Source organism: Wolffia australiana, chromosome 15 (assembly GCF_029677425.1).
Source record: "Wolffia australiana isolate 7733 chromosome 15, ASM2967742v1".
In the NCBI taxonomy this organism is placed as follows: Eukaryota; Viridiplantae; Streptophyta; class Magnoliopsida; order Alismatales; family Araceae; genus Wolffia; species Wolffia australiana.
In genome coordinates this window covers 5,673,282-5,688,342 of record NC_135849.1, presented here as the reverse complement: position 1 = coordinate 5,688,342, position 15,061 = coordinate 5,673,282, and the positions used below count along the sequence as shown (strand labels likewise).

Below are 15,061 nucleotides of genomic sequence, written 5' to 3'. Positions count from 1 at the left end.
TTTCCTGAAATCATGGAATAACGTTGCGTAACCCACAGTTACAATTGTTGGCTTCTTCATTTCCAGCGCGATAAAGACATCATGAGACGCATCAAGCAAAGCTGAAAAGCCCCCGCTAACTCCTCTAAAAAAAGGCCGAGGAATCTTAATCTCCCCAATCTCGCATCCTCTTATTAATTTCTTGACCTTTCCTTCTCTCTCCTCTCTCTAACCAGGCGAGCACCGGTCGAGCTTCCTCCTCTTCCTAGAAGACGAAGACGAAGACGACGGAGTGGGCCCCGCAGAGTCAACGCTGACCGCACTCTCGGGGCCGAACCGGCTCACCATCTGGTAACAACTCTTGACGCTCTCCTGAACTCAATTACCCAGTTAACCACCGTAATTATCGGTCTTAATCAACAGAAACTGCCAAGCTCACCGTCGTTAATCCCGGGCACCACAACGCCGCTGATCCCGGTCCAATGGACGGCGGAGATGCGGCCTCCGCGGCGGCGCAGATGATCGCCGCCGCCGCCGTTGCCGACGGCCCATGGCCCAAGTAATCAACCTCTGAACCAAGAGAGAGAAAGACGGGTTACACACTAGAAGGGAGACCGAGTCTAGAGAGAGATTTAAGTCGATTTGAAGAGAGATGGTGTGCCTTGCAGGGACTGGACGACGAGGCGGGAGGCTCGGGAGACGAGAAGACGGGCCCGGGACTTGGCTGGCTCGGCCCGGCCGGCAAAGAAACGGAGGAAGCAGAACGGGGTGACGTAGCGGAGCCGCCAGTCGAGGGCGTCCAGCACCAGCAGCTCCATCCTCTGCACCGTCCTCGGCTCGAACACAAACCTCCCCTCCTCCTAGAGAGAGAAACAGAAGAACAGAGAGAAGCCCACTGAGCCTGGAGATCATGGGTAGAGCGAGAAAACCCACATCCCATACTAGAGAGAGAAAGATAGAACCCGGGTTAACCCTGAGATCAAGGGAGGGCAGGGTGAGAAAACACCCCTGATACTAGAGAGAGAAAGAAGAGCCTCAGTGGACCTGGAGATCGAGGAGGCACGGTAGAGAGAGAGAGAGAGAGAGAGAGAGAGAGAGAGAGAGAAGCCCATTGAACCTGGAGATCGAGGATGGAGGGTATAGAGAGAAAACCAGCCTATGAAGATAGAGAGGGAAAGATTGAGACATACCAGAGAGAATAGTAAGAAGCCCAGTGAATGCAGAGATCGAGGCGGGATGGCAGATAGAGAAAAACCAGCTCTGAAAGTAGAGAGAGAGAGAGAGAGAGAGAGAGGGAAAGAAGTAGACTGTACCTGGAGATCGAGGAGGGAGGGCACCAGCGACTCCTCCATCTTGGCCGCCAGGGAGAGGCAAGCCACCGCAGCCAGCTGCACGGGCCACCCTCCAGGCTGCTAATCTCCGAGCCTCAGCCCATTAAACCTTTTAGAGAGAGAAAGAAATGAAGCAAGCGATGGCTGAGCTTACGGGGAGCTTGCGGCGGGAGAAGAAGCGGTCCATGTAATTCACTGCAAGGTAAGACGTCGGCGGGCAGAAACGGAACAGCTCTCCCGTTTTGATGATCCAGGCGACGGCGCTGCGTCGAGCTTCGAGCTCGTGATACTCCCGGCCATGGCGGCGTATCTCCGGTGAGCATCTCTCCTCCTCCTCCAAGTAAAATCCTATCGCCTCCTCATCTTCTTCTTGCTCTTCTGGCTCGGCCAAGAGAGAGCCCGCGTCCTCGCAGCAGAAGAGATCATCCCCGACCTTGAAAGATGAAAAAGACGAAGGAGATGAGGAGCGCGCCATGGCAGGTGCACTCTCTCTCCCTTACTCCGTCTTTTCTTTCATGGGTCTCCCGGAATTCTCTTATATACGTCTAGAATGAGAATTGGAGGGAGAAAAAAATACCACCTCTCGTAGGCTGCCGCAAGTCTGGCCCCCTTTCACCCATTCCCTTGGCTCTCTATCTCTCTCTAGAAAATGGGGGGGGGGCAGTGGATCATTCATCTTTGACCGGCGTCGTCGGTCTGTGATTCAGATCGGACGGGGAGGAGTGCGTCTCCCCCGCTTTATCTCCATTCGATGAGAGTCCCCTTCTGGATAAAAATTGTAGCTTGATCCTCCAGGGACCATCCCTCAGCCCTGTCCGCTCTCGTCTCCCTAGACTTTACAGTCCCCTCGCCAACTGTAAAGCTCACTCTCTCTCTCTAAGTCTATCTTTCTATCTCTCTCTCTCCCTCTCTCAGTCTATCTTTCTATCACTCCCTCTCCCTCTCCCTATATCCATCTACCTATCTATCTATCTTCCTTTTCTCTCTCCCTCTTCCTCTATCTATCCATCTTTCCTCTCTCTCTCTCTCTTTCTCTCTCTTTCTCTCTCTCCCTCTCTCAGTATATCTTTCTATCACTCTCTCTCACTCCCTCTCTCAGTCTATATTTCTATCACTCTCTCTTCCTCTCCATCTCCATGTATACATCTACCTATCTCCTATCTATCTATCTTCCCTTTCTCTCTCCCTCTTCCTCTATCTATCCATCTTTCCTATCTCTCTCCCTCTTCCTCAATCTATATATCTTCGCTTCCTCTTTCCTTCTTCCTCTATCTATCCTTATATCTTTCTACCTGTCTATCTATCTCTCCCCCTCCCTCTCTCTATCTATCTGTACCTCCATTTCTCTCTCCCTCTCCCTCTATCTATTTATTTATCTCTCGCTCTCTCTCTATCAATCTATCCCTCTCTTTCTCTCTCCTGCTTCCTCTATATATCTATTAATCTCTCTCCCTCACCCTCTTTCTTTCTCTGTCTATCTCTCCCTCTTCCTCTACCTACCCATCTTTTAATCTCTCTCTCCCTCTCCCTCTATCTCTTTCTATCTATCTCTCACTTGCTCTCTCACTCTTCCTCTATCCCTCTATCTATCTTTCCCTTTCTCTCTCACTCTTCCTCTATCCCTCTATCTATCTTTCCCTTTCTCTCTCTCTCTCTCTATCTATAAGTCTATCTATCTATCTCTCCCTTTCTATCTCCCTCTTCCTCAATCCCTCTATCTATCCATCTATTTATATTTGCCTCTCCTTCTCTCTACATTTATACATCTCAGTATTTCAATATAAATATCAATCTACCTATCTACTCTAAATTTATCCAACCATCTATCTGCATGCCTTATTTATCTATCTCGACACCAAATTCGCTTCGTGAACAAAGATTTATGCGAGGCATGGTCTTCTTCCTCATTTTGTAAGAGTCCCCATTAATTAGCTCTCATCTGTCCCCCTAAATAATCTGCGTAGCTGGGGCATTGTCGGCCGAGGCTCTGGACGCCCACGATGCCCACATCCATGGAAATGAATCTCTGGGACGAATTAAAGAAAACCTGCGGGAGCAGTAACTCGTCCATTGTTTTCTGCTCTTCGCCGTAGCCGCCATGCAGTCAGATGACAACGATCTGTAAGTGAAACCTCACCGCCGATCTTTGAAAATTTGAGATATCAAGATGGGTCTCCAGTTGTTTAATTACATTCATCAATTCGGACATGGGAGCTGTTATTTATGATCATGGGAACTAGCAATGGATTAAAAAAGAATTGGAAAAGCTGTAACAAGTCGCTACTCTTCTCCTTTTTTTTTCCCCTCTTCGGGTAACTTGTTCGAGGCCGTCTTAAAATTTTTGGCTTGTAGCGCTGTTTTGAAGCCGGTGCCTCCTTCGGTCTCTGAGTTCATCAGGTACTCTCACAGCTGTTCTCCATGTGTACTGATAAATATATTTATTAATAGATGATTAACTAACGATTAATTTATCCCATTTTACATTTTTCTAGAAAAATAAATAGATCGTCTGCTTGGCTCGCCATAGTGGACATCAGAAGCAGGAAATAGTGTTTGCCCTCCCATATCCGACATCAGAGACCGGACAGATATCGCCATCATTTTGATGGTGCGTGGTGGTGGATGCCCGTACTGGGTCTTCAATGTAAACTTTCGATATCAAGGTATATCGGAGAGCGCCAAAGGACTTAGGTAATTGGTTCCATATCAACATCATTTAAAATTTGTTTTTAAATACTATATCAAAATGGCAGTGAATAGTTATGCTGGATTCAACATGCATGTTGATGGTGGTGGATCCCATTACTGGGTGTTCAATACCAGATTTTGATATCAAAGTATATCGGAGAATGCCAAAGGATTAAGGTAATTGGTTCCATATCAACATCATTTAAAATTTGTTTTTAAATACTATATCAAAATGGCAGTGAATAGTTATGCTGGATTCAACATGCATGTTGATGGTGGTGGATCCCATTACTGGGTGTTCAATATCAGATTTTGATATCAAAGTATATCGAAGAATGCCAAAGGATTAAGGTAATTGGTTCCATATCAACATCATTTAAAATCTGTTTTTAAATACTATATCAAAATGGCAGTGAATAGTTATGCTGGATTCAACATGAATGTTGATGGTGGTGGATCCCAGTACTGGGTGTTCAATATCAGATTTTGATATCAAAGTATATCAGAGAATGCCAAAGGATTAAGGTAATTGGTTCCATATCAACATCATTTAAAATCTGTTTTTAAATACTATATCAAAATGGCAGTGAATAGTTATGCTGGATTCAACATGAATGTTGATGGTGGTGGATCCCAGTACTGGGTGTTCAATATCAGATTTTGATATCAAAGTATATCAGAGAATGCCAAAGGATTAAGGCAATTGGTTCCATATCAACATCATTTAAAATCTGTTTTTAAATACTATATCAAAATGGCAGTGAATAGTTATGCTGGATTCAACATGAATGTTGATGGTGGTGGATCCCTGTACTGGGTGTTCAATATCAGATTTTGATACCAAAGTATATCAGAGAATGCCAAAGGACTAAGGTAATTGCTTCGATAACAACATCATTCAAAATATGTTTTTAAATACTATACCAAAAGGACTAATGTAATTGGTTCCATATTGGCACCATTTGATAATTTTGTTTAAATACTATATCAAAAGGAAGGTGTTAGTAATGTTGGATTTAACATGCATGCCTAATGGCATATGTATGGAAGGTAAGGGGATAGACCAGTAAAATTCCGGGTCGTCCCGGACGTGGACGATGGAATTGACGGGACGAAGATCGTCCCTTCCGACATCCGGATATTTCAACTTCGTCCAGACTGTCCCGTCCAGGGATTCCTCCATTGAAGAAAAAAAATCGTCTGCATCCTGACATTGCCAGCTTTACCCGTCCAGAGAAAAGCGGTCCCATCATGGAATATGTCCCGTCAAGAAAAACCAGAAAAAGTGGAGGGACATATATACAATTACTTTTGGGCGGCATCAGTTTGTGCGCGCAAAAAAAATCAGGGACTTTGATGCAAAATGTCAAGGAATTAATTAAGCAATGCCACGTGGCAAGATCTCAACCATTGGAAGCGAATCCGATGGATTTTCGTCCATCCATACTGTCCATCGTCCGACACCTCCGGATGGGACGGTTTTTTTCGTTCGACGATAGGAAAACCGTCACGTCTGTTCTTCCAGGACGAATTTGTGTCCCGGTTTTTGTCCAGTCTCACGGATGGGATGATTTTTTCATCTTGGGACGAAAAAACCGTCCCGTCCGCATCTTTACATGATTTTTGCTCTTGGGTTTTGAGCATGATTTTTACATGAGTACGTCCAGGCTGGACTCGAATTGTACTCAGACCTGGATAGTCAAGCCTTGGTCCTCCGTGGTTCAACCCCATTATTTATGTTAATAGTTTGTTTTTATAACAGATATATCCAACCCACGTTCCACCTTCCAACATCATTGATGCTCAGATCGAGGGATAAATCGACATGCTTACATAAGTCGTGAGTTAAAAGTCTAATAACTTCAGGTTATAAAGTTTATTTGGTTATAACATAGATATTACTTCATATCATAATATTATGAAAATGTATTAAAAAGAAACCTCAAGACACAGTGGATAGAGATAATGGGACGGGGTATAGATACTGTGGCAACCAATATCCGGTGGCATCATCGAATATTTGAATATAGGTAATGGCACATGTTGGTTTTTCTCCATCCGGCATCTGATTCCATATCCACACCAAAACCAGCATCAAATATCGGCACCCAGGATGGACAAATACCAGTAGGGAGCTCCAAAGTTAACCATGACATGGCTGGATTATTTTCAGATGGGTGACCTCATAGGTACTTCATAGGCAAAAGTTTTTAAAACGCGGATGACGGGATGTATCAATACCAATTTACCCAAAAATTCTGTTATAGTCCATAATCGACGAGGAACATAGAAAACAATTAAAAAGAAAGACATATTAATATGCATACAGTCAGGCATCTAAATAGGAATCCAGATAGATTTATATATTTATAATAAAATATATGCAACGAGAGGAAGATATATAGATAGATAAATATAAAGAATGACATACAGATACATAAATTTAAAGAAATATATAAGAGTATAGATAGATGGACAGATGGATAGATAGATACATAGATAAATCATGTGCTAAGTAGTATTCCTATGGATATGGATAGGTGGATAGAAAGATACAGACTCTATCAGTCTATGATATTTTGAAAGATTCATAAAATCTTTCAATAAGCTGATGGTGCAATTATTATGGTAAGGTGATGTGTAAAACAAGAAAAGACAATGGGCATCTTGGTCAAAGCCATGTTTTATAGAGGAGAACAACATTATTAAATGTCACTTAGAAGAAACCGTGAAGACACTGTGCGTGAAATGTGACTGGTGTTTTCATAAGAAGCCTTTCACTCTCTGGGCTGATCTGAATAGGGCTGAATATGTATGGAGACTATGTCATCGAACACTCAACCAGGTGCCTTCCATAGTGAAAGAAAACTCAGAAATATATGTAAAGATGTGGAGATCTTAGAAGGGACTGTAGGACTTTGAGATATTAGTGTTTGATGTTAGAATTAGACTAGTATGTGCTGTTTTGAAAGACTTCCAGGCTGGACATTGTGTGTTCCAACATTACAAGTGAAAGAAGTATTATCACAGAGTGGAAGAGCTGTATTTCAGAGAACGGTAAACAAACATGGGTAATTACACAAAATCATCTAATTCAGCCATTTGGACTCTCACTACACATGTGATTATTTACTACACAATAAGATTGGCAACCATTTTTGTACCAAAAAACATCAAAATATCACAAAATCATTTTTTTGAAAAACATTATATTCCTACCAAAGTGAAGTTTCTCATGTAATGATATCTAACCAGTGGATAAAAATATTCAAATACATTGGTATTCACTCTGTATGTAAGTGAAAATTGTAGTGTAAGGAATCCACAGATAGAGGATACAAATAATATCTTATTCACACATGAATGGATGGAATATGCTTAGGAATATCTACTCAACAAATGGACTATACAAACCTTGAACTTTACACCTATAGATTGACTAAAAGGTATTCTGAGAGTCAAAACCAAAGAAAGCAAAACCTCTATTTTTTATAAGTGCTCACATCAATTAATTGTATCAAAACTCTGGAAAAAAAGAAGCCTGAAGATTGGGGAAAATGAGGACAAGGGATATGGATAGTCATTCAAAAAATACTGACTTCGATCAAAATTATGCCACTGGCCATAGAACGTAAAAAAATTAAAGCCAGCAAAGTAATACTAGGGCTGATAAACTGGAATGTACACCCAGTACATATACATTAAGAAGATACTATCATATTGATCATTTTGAGGCGTCCACCAGAAACAAGACATAAAGTTAATGTGGATGGTGCAGTGAAAGGAAACATAGGACAATCAACAAGAGGAGAAAAACTGAATGACGCCCAACACTTTATGGTTCTGCTTTATCTTATGCGTACTCAAATGGAATAACTATTGAAGAAAGAGAATGGATATTTTACAACTGTGTGATTCTACGAACAAAAATTAATTGACTAATCAATTGTGAAATTGGATTTTCCATCTTTGCGTTAAATAATTAATAATCGTACTTGCTCCTTATGGAAGTTGCAATACTGGTGGAACCAACATGAGCCAATAGTAGAGAAGAAATGCTCCACTGATGTTTTAGCTAATTATGAGATTGGTGAAATGACAACAAAATTTGATGGTGGAAGAGATTACCAACTCTTCCCAAAGAGAGTTACCGAATGGACAAACTCGGTATGACTTCCCTGAAAATTTTTAAATACATCAAAAAATATTAGAATTAAGTTATGCACACATCTAGAGACATAAAGAAATAAAAGAATTACTTTTAAATTTTCTTCCAAAAAAATTGAGAAATTATTTCAGTTGGATTTTGAATGAATTAAAGCTAACTAATACCTCACTAATCCAATCCAAGTTATACTTAAGATCCATAATCAGTGGCATTTTGTACTCGTGAAGTAGATACACATGGCCCAAACGAATATGTAGAAACGAGGAAACTGATGCATGAACAGGTGATCTCCACCAGTGACACAAAGCGATCAAGACAAATCTCCATAGACTGAGGAATATGAAGTAGGAACAAGTAAAATCTCCATAGACTGAGGAAGGAAGCTAAATCAGGAACAAGTAAAATCTTTCCATGAATGCAAAAAGGATACATGCAGACCTGTTCTCGGATTTCCCTACAACTTGCAAGTACAGGGTTACAGAAGCATTGAGTTCAGCCATAATGTTTCCCTTTAATTTCAATCAATGCTCATTAAATGTAGTATGCCTGTTATGTACCAAAATCCAAGTTCTCACTATCATTGGACAATATTAATTCACGTACCAAATACAGCAGAGGCCTTGGTTAAAATAATTTATCTCTGTTCATATCAATGAATTTTTTTCTTTAAAAAAGAAGGTTGTTAGAGAGAAAGGAAGACATATAAATATGGATCTAAAGATAGGGTTATACAGTTCTGAGAAAATTTGCATTATATTATTATGGATTAAGCACAGTTTTCTTCGCAAAATGAAAACTATGACTCAAGATGGATTAAGTAATGTAATCAATGATGTTTTTTGATGGGAAACCTACCCAAAGCTTATCAAAGAAAAGCTTTATGCATATTTTTTTTGATGGCCGTTCTTGCCTGATTCAAGACCGGTGATCGGTCAATCAAGTTAACTTGTCCAAGAAGGCCATTTAAATCAATTGGTCCAATATTGATTATCTTAGCATCCCATTATTCCTATTGTCTTTTTCATAAACCCACAAATTCATTAAATAAAAAATGTATAATATGTATAGTAGGGTTCAGCAACTAGAGTGCAATGTGAGTATAGTTCAAGGACGCAGACGGGACGATTTTTTCGTCCCAGGATGAAAAAACCGTCTCGTCTGAGGATATAGACAAATTTTGGGACGAACATTCGTCCCAGGGACCACCGGATGGGACGGTTTTCATCCCGTGGGACGAAAAAACCGTCCATCTGGAGGTCTAGGACGATGGACGGATGGATGTGGATGAAAAACTGCCGGATTCACATCCGACGGTTGACATCTCGCCACGCGGCCTCGCTATGACAGTTTGCATTAAGGTCCTTGTGTTTTTTTGCACATGCAAACTGACGCCGCTCGGAATTAATTGTATATATGTCCATTTGCATTCTCTCTCCTCCATATTTCCCTTAAAATACTTAGAAAAATCAATATTAATATATTAAAAATATAAAATGGGTTTTTTTCGTCGGGCACGAAAAACCGTCCCGAGACTATTGGATGGGATGGTTTTTTGTCGGCGGACAAAAAACCGTCCCGTCCTTCGTTCCAGAGCTAACATCGGACGCAGGACGGGACGAAATTCGTCCTGTCCCGTCCTTCATCCACGTCCGGGGCGATCCGGATCTATACATGTGAGTTTGAGGCCAGAGTTGAGTCGAATCTCAAAAAAAAAATATTGTTCTAAAATCAAATTGGCCGAGTTGGTTGATAAAATCAGCCAAGTGGATGATGACTCTAGTAGACTAATTCTAAGTCAAACTCCAATTATGGGCCATCTGGGCCTGTAGTTATTGGGTTGACGTGTGAAAATATAACCACATCATAATACCATTTTATTGGTGCAGAATAAAATGAAGAAATATATGGGTAAACATCTGACAGAATAAACAATCCATTATATATTTCAACGACGTGTTTCATGCATTCAACAAAACAAAGAGAGAGAAATAGAGAAGAGCTGTCTTGACCGTCAAAACGTAAACCCTACGGTAAAGCCAGACCGAGCGGGAAGGTGTGAACTGCGAATTTACGGCGTGACGATAGCAAATGATAAATTCCAACCCTGTTTATTATTCTCCACGCCCTCAAAGACCAATTCTCACCTCACGCGGGACTCTTTTTACGACGAAAAGCAAGCAAAATGGGGGTGAGAACAGCCTCCCGGGAGTGAATATAACCAGACATATCGATCAAACAGCTCATACCCATCTATCTCTCTCTCTTCCTCGATCTCTTCTCCTCTCTCTTCTTCCCTGCGACGGCGGCGGCGGCGGCGGCGACGACGACGGCGGCGGAGGAATGAACAGAAGCTCCGCTCCGCTCTTGCATAGTCTTCTTCTTCGGGCTCTTCGCCGATCTCCTCCTCTGCAACTCTCCCCGCTGTTCTATTGATTCCCCGAATTGGGATCGATCGCGTTCGAGTTCATCTCCTGGGTTTTTCCGCCGGATTTGGGATCAATCGATCGAGATGGGAGGCGGGTCGATCCGAGCTCGGCTGCTGCTTCTGGCCATGGCGATGGCGGTGGCGGGGGGGGAAGACGCGGTGAGGTGCCTGAGAGGGGTGAAGGACTCGCTATCCGACCCGCAGGGCAAACTCGCCTCTTCCTGGGTCTTCGAGAACACCACCGTGGGCTTCGTCTGCTTCTTTCCCGGCGTCTCCTGCTGGAACCCATCGGAGAACCGCGTTCAGAAGCTTCAGCTCTCGTCCATGGCGCTGGCGGGTCAGATCCCCCCGGCCTTGCAGTTCTGCTCCGACACCGACGAGCTCGATCTCTCGCGAAACGCGTTCTCGGGGGGGATCCCGGCGGAGCTCTGCCGATGGCTGCCCAACCTCGTCACCCTCGACCTCTCCTTCAACAGCCTCTCCGGCCAGATCCCGCCGGAGCTCGCCAATTGCAGGTACCTGAACAGGCTCGATCTCTCCGGGAACCGGCTCTCCGGGTCGATCCCGTCGCAGCTGTCGGGGCTGAGCAGGCTGAAGAGCTTCTCTGTGGCGGGCAATGGGCTCTCCGGCGGCGTCCCAGCCGGGCTCGCCGCCTTCCCAGCCTCCTCCTTCGGCGGCAATTCCGGCCTCTGCGGCGGGCCGCTGGGCAAGTGCGGCGGGCTGAGCCGCCGCAGCCTCGCCATCATCGTCTCCGCAGGGGTGGTCGGCGCCATCGCCTCCGTGCTCGCCGCCGTCGCCGTCTTCCGGTTCTGGCTCGGCGGGCGCGCTGGCGGCGGCGCGCTGCGGCCGGGGAACTGGGCCGAGCGGCTCCGGCATCACCGCATGGTGCAGGTCTCTCTCTTCCAGAAGCCAATTGTCAAGGTCCGGCTCGGAGACCTGATGGCCGCCACCGGAGACTTCGCCGACGACCGTCTCCTCTCCGGCTCGACGTACCGGGCCGTGCTCTCCGACGGGTCGGTCCTTGCCGTGAAGCGGCTGCCGCTCTGCCAGCTGCCCGAGAGGCAATTCCGGCAGGAGGCGACCCGGCTCGGCCTGCTCCGCCACCCCAACCTCGTGCCGCTGCTCGGCTTCTGCTGCGTCCTCGACGAGCACCTCCTCGTCTACAAGCACATGCCCGGCGGGCCGCTCTCCGCCGCCCTCAATTCCCCGGCGGGGGGCCTCCTGGACTGGAATTCGAGGCTGAGGATCGCCGTCGGCGCCGCCCGGGGCCTCGCATGGCTGCACCACGGCGTGCCGTCGCCGCTGCTGCACCAGAGCTTCTCCTCCTCCGTCGTGCTCCTAGACGACGACGGCGAGGCCAGGGTGTCTGAATTCGGCTTGGCACAGCTCGCCAGTGGTGCCGCCGGGGACGGGCGGCTCGGGTACGACGCGCCAGAGTTGCAGAACACCATGGTGCCGTCCATGAAGGGGGATGTGTACAGCTTTGGGGTGGTGCTGATGGAGCTGGCGACCGGCCGGAGGCCGGGGGAGGCGGCCGTGGCGGAGGAGGGGTTTAAGGGGACGCTGGTGGAGTGGGTGGGGGTGCTCGCCGGAGGGGGGCGGCTCGCCGATGCCATTGACGGAGCGCTGCGCCGCCGGGGCCATGACGAGGAGATCTTGAAGCTGCTGAAGATGGCATGCAGCTGCGTGGCGGCGCGGCCGAGGGAGAGGCCGGCCATGCACCAGGTCTATCACTCCCTCAAGGCCATGGCCACTTCTGGTGACCCCTCTGATCACTATGATGAGTTCCCTCTCGTCTACAACAGGGAGGAACAGGTTCCTCGCTGATCATCATCATCATCATCATCATCATTATCATCATCATGATCATCATCATCTTCTTCTTCATGGATTGCTCTTGTATTATCAGAAACCCGAGTCTAAAAACTTGTTCTTTTTTATGTATTGGACGTGCCCATGAACTCCATTCGGCCTTTCCGGCCTGTACTATGAGAAACCCGATTCTAAAAACTTACTCTTTTTCCTGGTTTTTGGACAATTGTCATCGCCATGATCATGATCATCATCATCTTATTCTTCTATTTCTTTTTAGTGGATTGGGCCAAGTTTGTCCTTTTCATTTTCCTCATGCTCGGATTACCCGTGAAGAGGATCGCATGCCTCCTCCGTGTTCTTTTTTTAGCGTGGTTGACTAACTCTCCTCCTCTTGGAAAAACCAACTACCCTTTTGATTTTCTACGGTCAAAGTCGGACGTAAACTGAGAGTCAAAGTCAAACCAGTCTGAACGTGAACCGGGTCTGGGTCAACGTTTAGCTTCCTGGAGAAGAAATTACACCACAATTTTGGCGAATTTAAACGTCTCACTGGCATTATTATTAAACGTTTCGTGATAAATTTGTGTTTCATGCCAATGAAAAAAACACCCTGCTGCATATCAAATTAGTAAATTAGTTGATCCTGCCAAAACTGCAAAAGGCAATGTAGACATCATGAGAGCAATATTGACTCAAAGGACCATGTCATATAAATCTTATTCGCCCATTTAAATTATATAAACTATTTGAAAAACAAAGTAATAGGAATTCTAACTAAAAGAAATTCCTTGACATGTGCACAAACTTTTTTGCAAAGATTCTTCCTACTAACTTTTACTAAACATAACTGTATTAGATGAATTTTACTATTATTTTTCTGACATGAATAATATGATTCGACTTATTTGTTATACCAATATTCAAAAACCAATGGATTGAGCTTCAAACGAAATCAAGGAGACGTAATCGTGATTATTGGGTTAAGGAGAAAAAATCTTGAAACTAAATCACAAAAAAATTTAAATAAGTCTCAGAAATATATTCTGACATATAAAATTCATTTACTCACAGGTCTGCAGTCCTAAAGCTCCATAAAATACTTAAAATATGACAAATTTTGGGATCATTTCAATCAATCAAAAAATATTTCATCACTATCCTTCCTCCTACATGAAGGTCAAACGCATACTTCATTATCCTCTTTTTTCTAGTACCAATTATGACATTTGCACCAAGAAATAAAATTAGTAGTTAAGGACAAACTCAAGCATGGATGACTATAGGTAAAGATGGAAAATATATGTGGAAGGCACAGATAAATATGGCAGGGTGGACAAACGATAAAAGATCAAAGAAAGGTATTTATTACTTAAGATTGGATAGTACCAAGATAGTGAGATGAGCTGAATGATCAGAACATGCAGGGGATTTAGGAAAACTGATATGAGTTTCAATGAAGCGATATCAAACCATTTTAAGGAGAAAACTAGACAAGTGAGCTAACTTCCTAACACAAAGGCCCAATTACATTTTTTGCGTCCTCAAAATTTCATTTTTCGTTCAGGCCTTCCACGTTAAATTCCTCCCTCTATTTTTTTGAAGGGGATAGACAAAAAATGAAACATGTGCAAGCATTGATTTATACTCAAAAGATATATGAAAACATTAAAAAATCTTCATGACATGAGGAATTTTTTATGACTAATACAAGGAATGATTGATAAAAGAAAATGATCTTGAAATACAATATTGGCTTCAACAATCAGATAGGGAATGTGACAGAAAATGTACAAGACATCAAAATTATACTGCAACCAATGTGATAGCAAAATATCCCAATACTGTTGATAGATAGAGAAAATAAAAAGCATAGGAAAATGAAGAGAGGAAAGAAGGAATGGAAACAAAATAACTCTCGTAAACTGGGTTACCAAAATAGAGTTATGGGATTACGGTGCCATTAAGCAGACTAGTATATGAACCAAGAGAGTCACACACATAAAGTTAATTAGGATTCTGAGGACTGAGGGTGTATTTAAAGTGTAAGAAATTCTATGAAAACTGTATTAAGAATTAAGGGTCCAAAAGTTCCAATTGAGAAATACCCGTGCAAGTTTCTCCTTGGGTGGGACCTCTTCTTCTACATAGCTTCTTCAGAACCCTCCACTTTTGGTATAGATGTAATGGTGAGAAGATATGCTAAGAGCTATGGTGGCACTGAACATGAAGAAGAGAACCATATCTGACGTACCATGGTAGATGTGGATATGTCTAATGGCTGGACCCGTTTTCAGCTTGAGACAACCCATTCGAGGGGCTAAACTCTGTGAAAAGTGATTATATCATCATTGTTTTTTGGTTTTAGTTTAACGGTATTTTTTATTCATACTTTTTATTATCTGAATCTCATTTCAGATTGTTGCTCGTGGCAGAACCTAACACGACCTTTGAATATTGGTTAGGTTTTTTCAGGAACACTGGTAAATATAGGGATACTCCATAATATAGGAGTATGAGATGTCTTGAACCTCAAATAAATCATCTAGTTATTTGTCCTCTCATCATCTCATTTATTATAATCAACTAATGATTAATTGGACTTTAGTAACTATCACTATATCACTGATGTTTTGACATAATAATATGATTTCTACA

General features: G+C 43.5%; 2 protein-coding genes and 1 long non-coding RNA gene across 4 annotated transcripts; 2 read left to right on the top strand and 1 right to left on the bottom strand.

The window, feature by feature from the left end:
* On the bottom strand, positions 1–2,377 carry CYCD1;1 (CYCLIN D1;1). Of its 2 annotated transcripts, none has more exons than XM_078586866.1 (5): positions 1,465–2,377; positions 1,293–1,391; positions 641–839; positions 419–549; positions 1–351 (listed from the first exon to the last, which is right to left on the bottom strand). In XM_078586866.1, the coding sequence occupies exons 1-5, from the start codon at positions 1,783–1,785 to the stop codon at positions 208–210; spliced, it is 894 nt and encodes a 297-aa protein (XP_078442992.1). In that variant the 5' UTR covers positions 1,786–2,377; the 3' UTR covers positions 1–207. The 2 variants fall into 2 exon arrangements, with proteins under 2 accessions (XP_078442992.1, XP_078442993.1); XM_078586867.1 differs by having other exon boundaries at positions 1,293–1,388; positions 1,465–2,272.
* LOC144712618 (uncharacterized) lies at positions 189–4,874 on the top strand. The gene is made up of 8 exons (XR_013583851.1): positions 189–330; positions 403–538; positions 648–1,625; positions 1,703–1,790; positions 3,275–3,707; positions 3,803–4,175; positions 4,238–4,349; positions 4,412–4,874. It is a non-coding gene; the product is annotated as an uncharacterized LOC144712618 (long non-coding RNA).
* A 5,530-nt stretch (positions 4,875–10,404) lies between these two features.
* On the top strand, positions 10,405–12,629 carry LOC144712905 (Leucine-rich repeat protein kinase family protein). Its single transcript, XM_078587297.1, has one exon. The coding sequence runs from the start codon at positions 10,676–10,678 to the stop codon at positions 12,416–12,418; it is 1,743 nt and encodes a 580-aa protein (XP_078443423.1). The 5' UTR covers positions 10,405–10,675; the 3' UTR covers positions 12,419–12,629.
* Positions 12,630–15,061: the final 2,432 nt, after the last annotated feature.

Bases quoted from the DNA above. Each gene is read 5' to 3' on its own strand.
- LOC144712905 (XM_078587297.1), top strand. From the start codon at position 10,676: ATGGGAGGCGGGTCGATCCGAGCTCGGCTGCTGCTTCTGGCCATGGCG.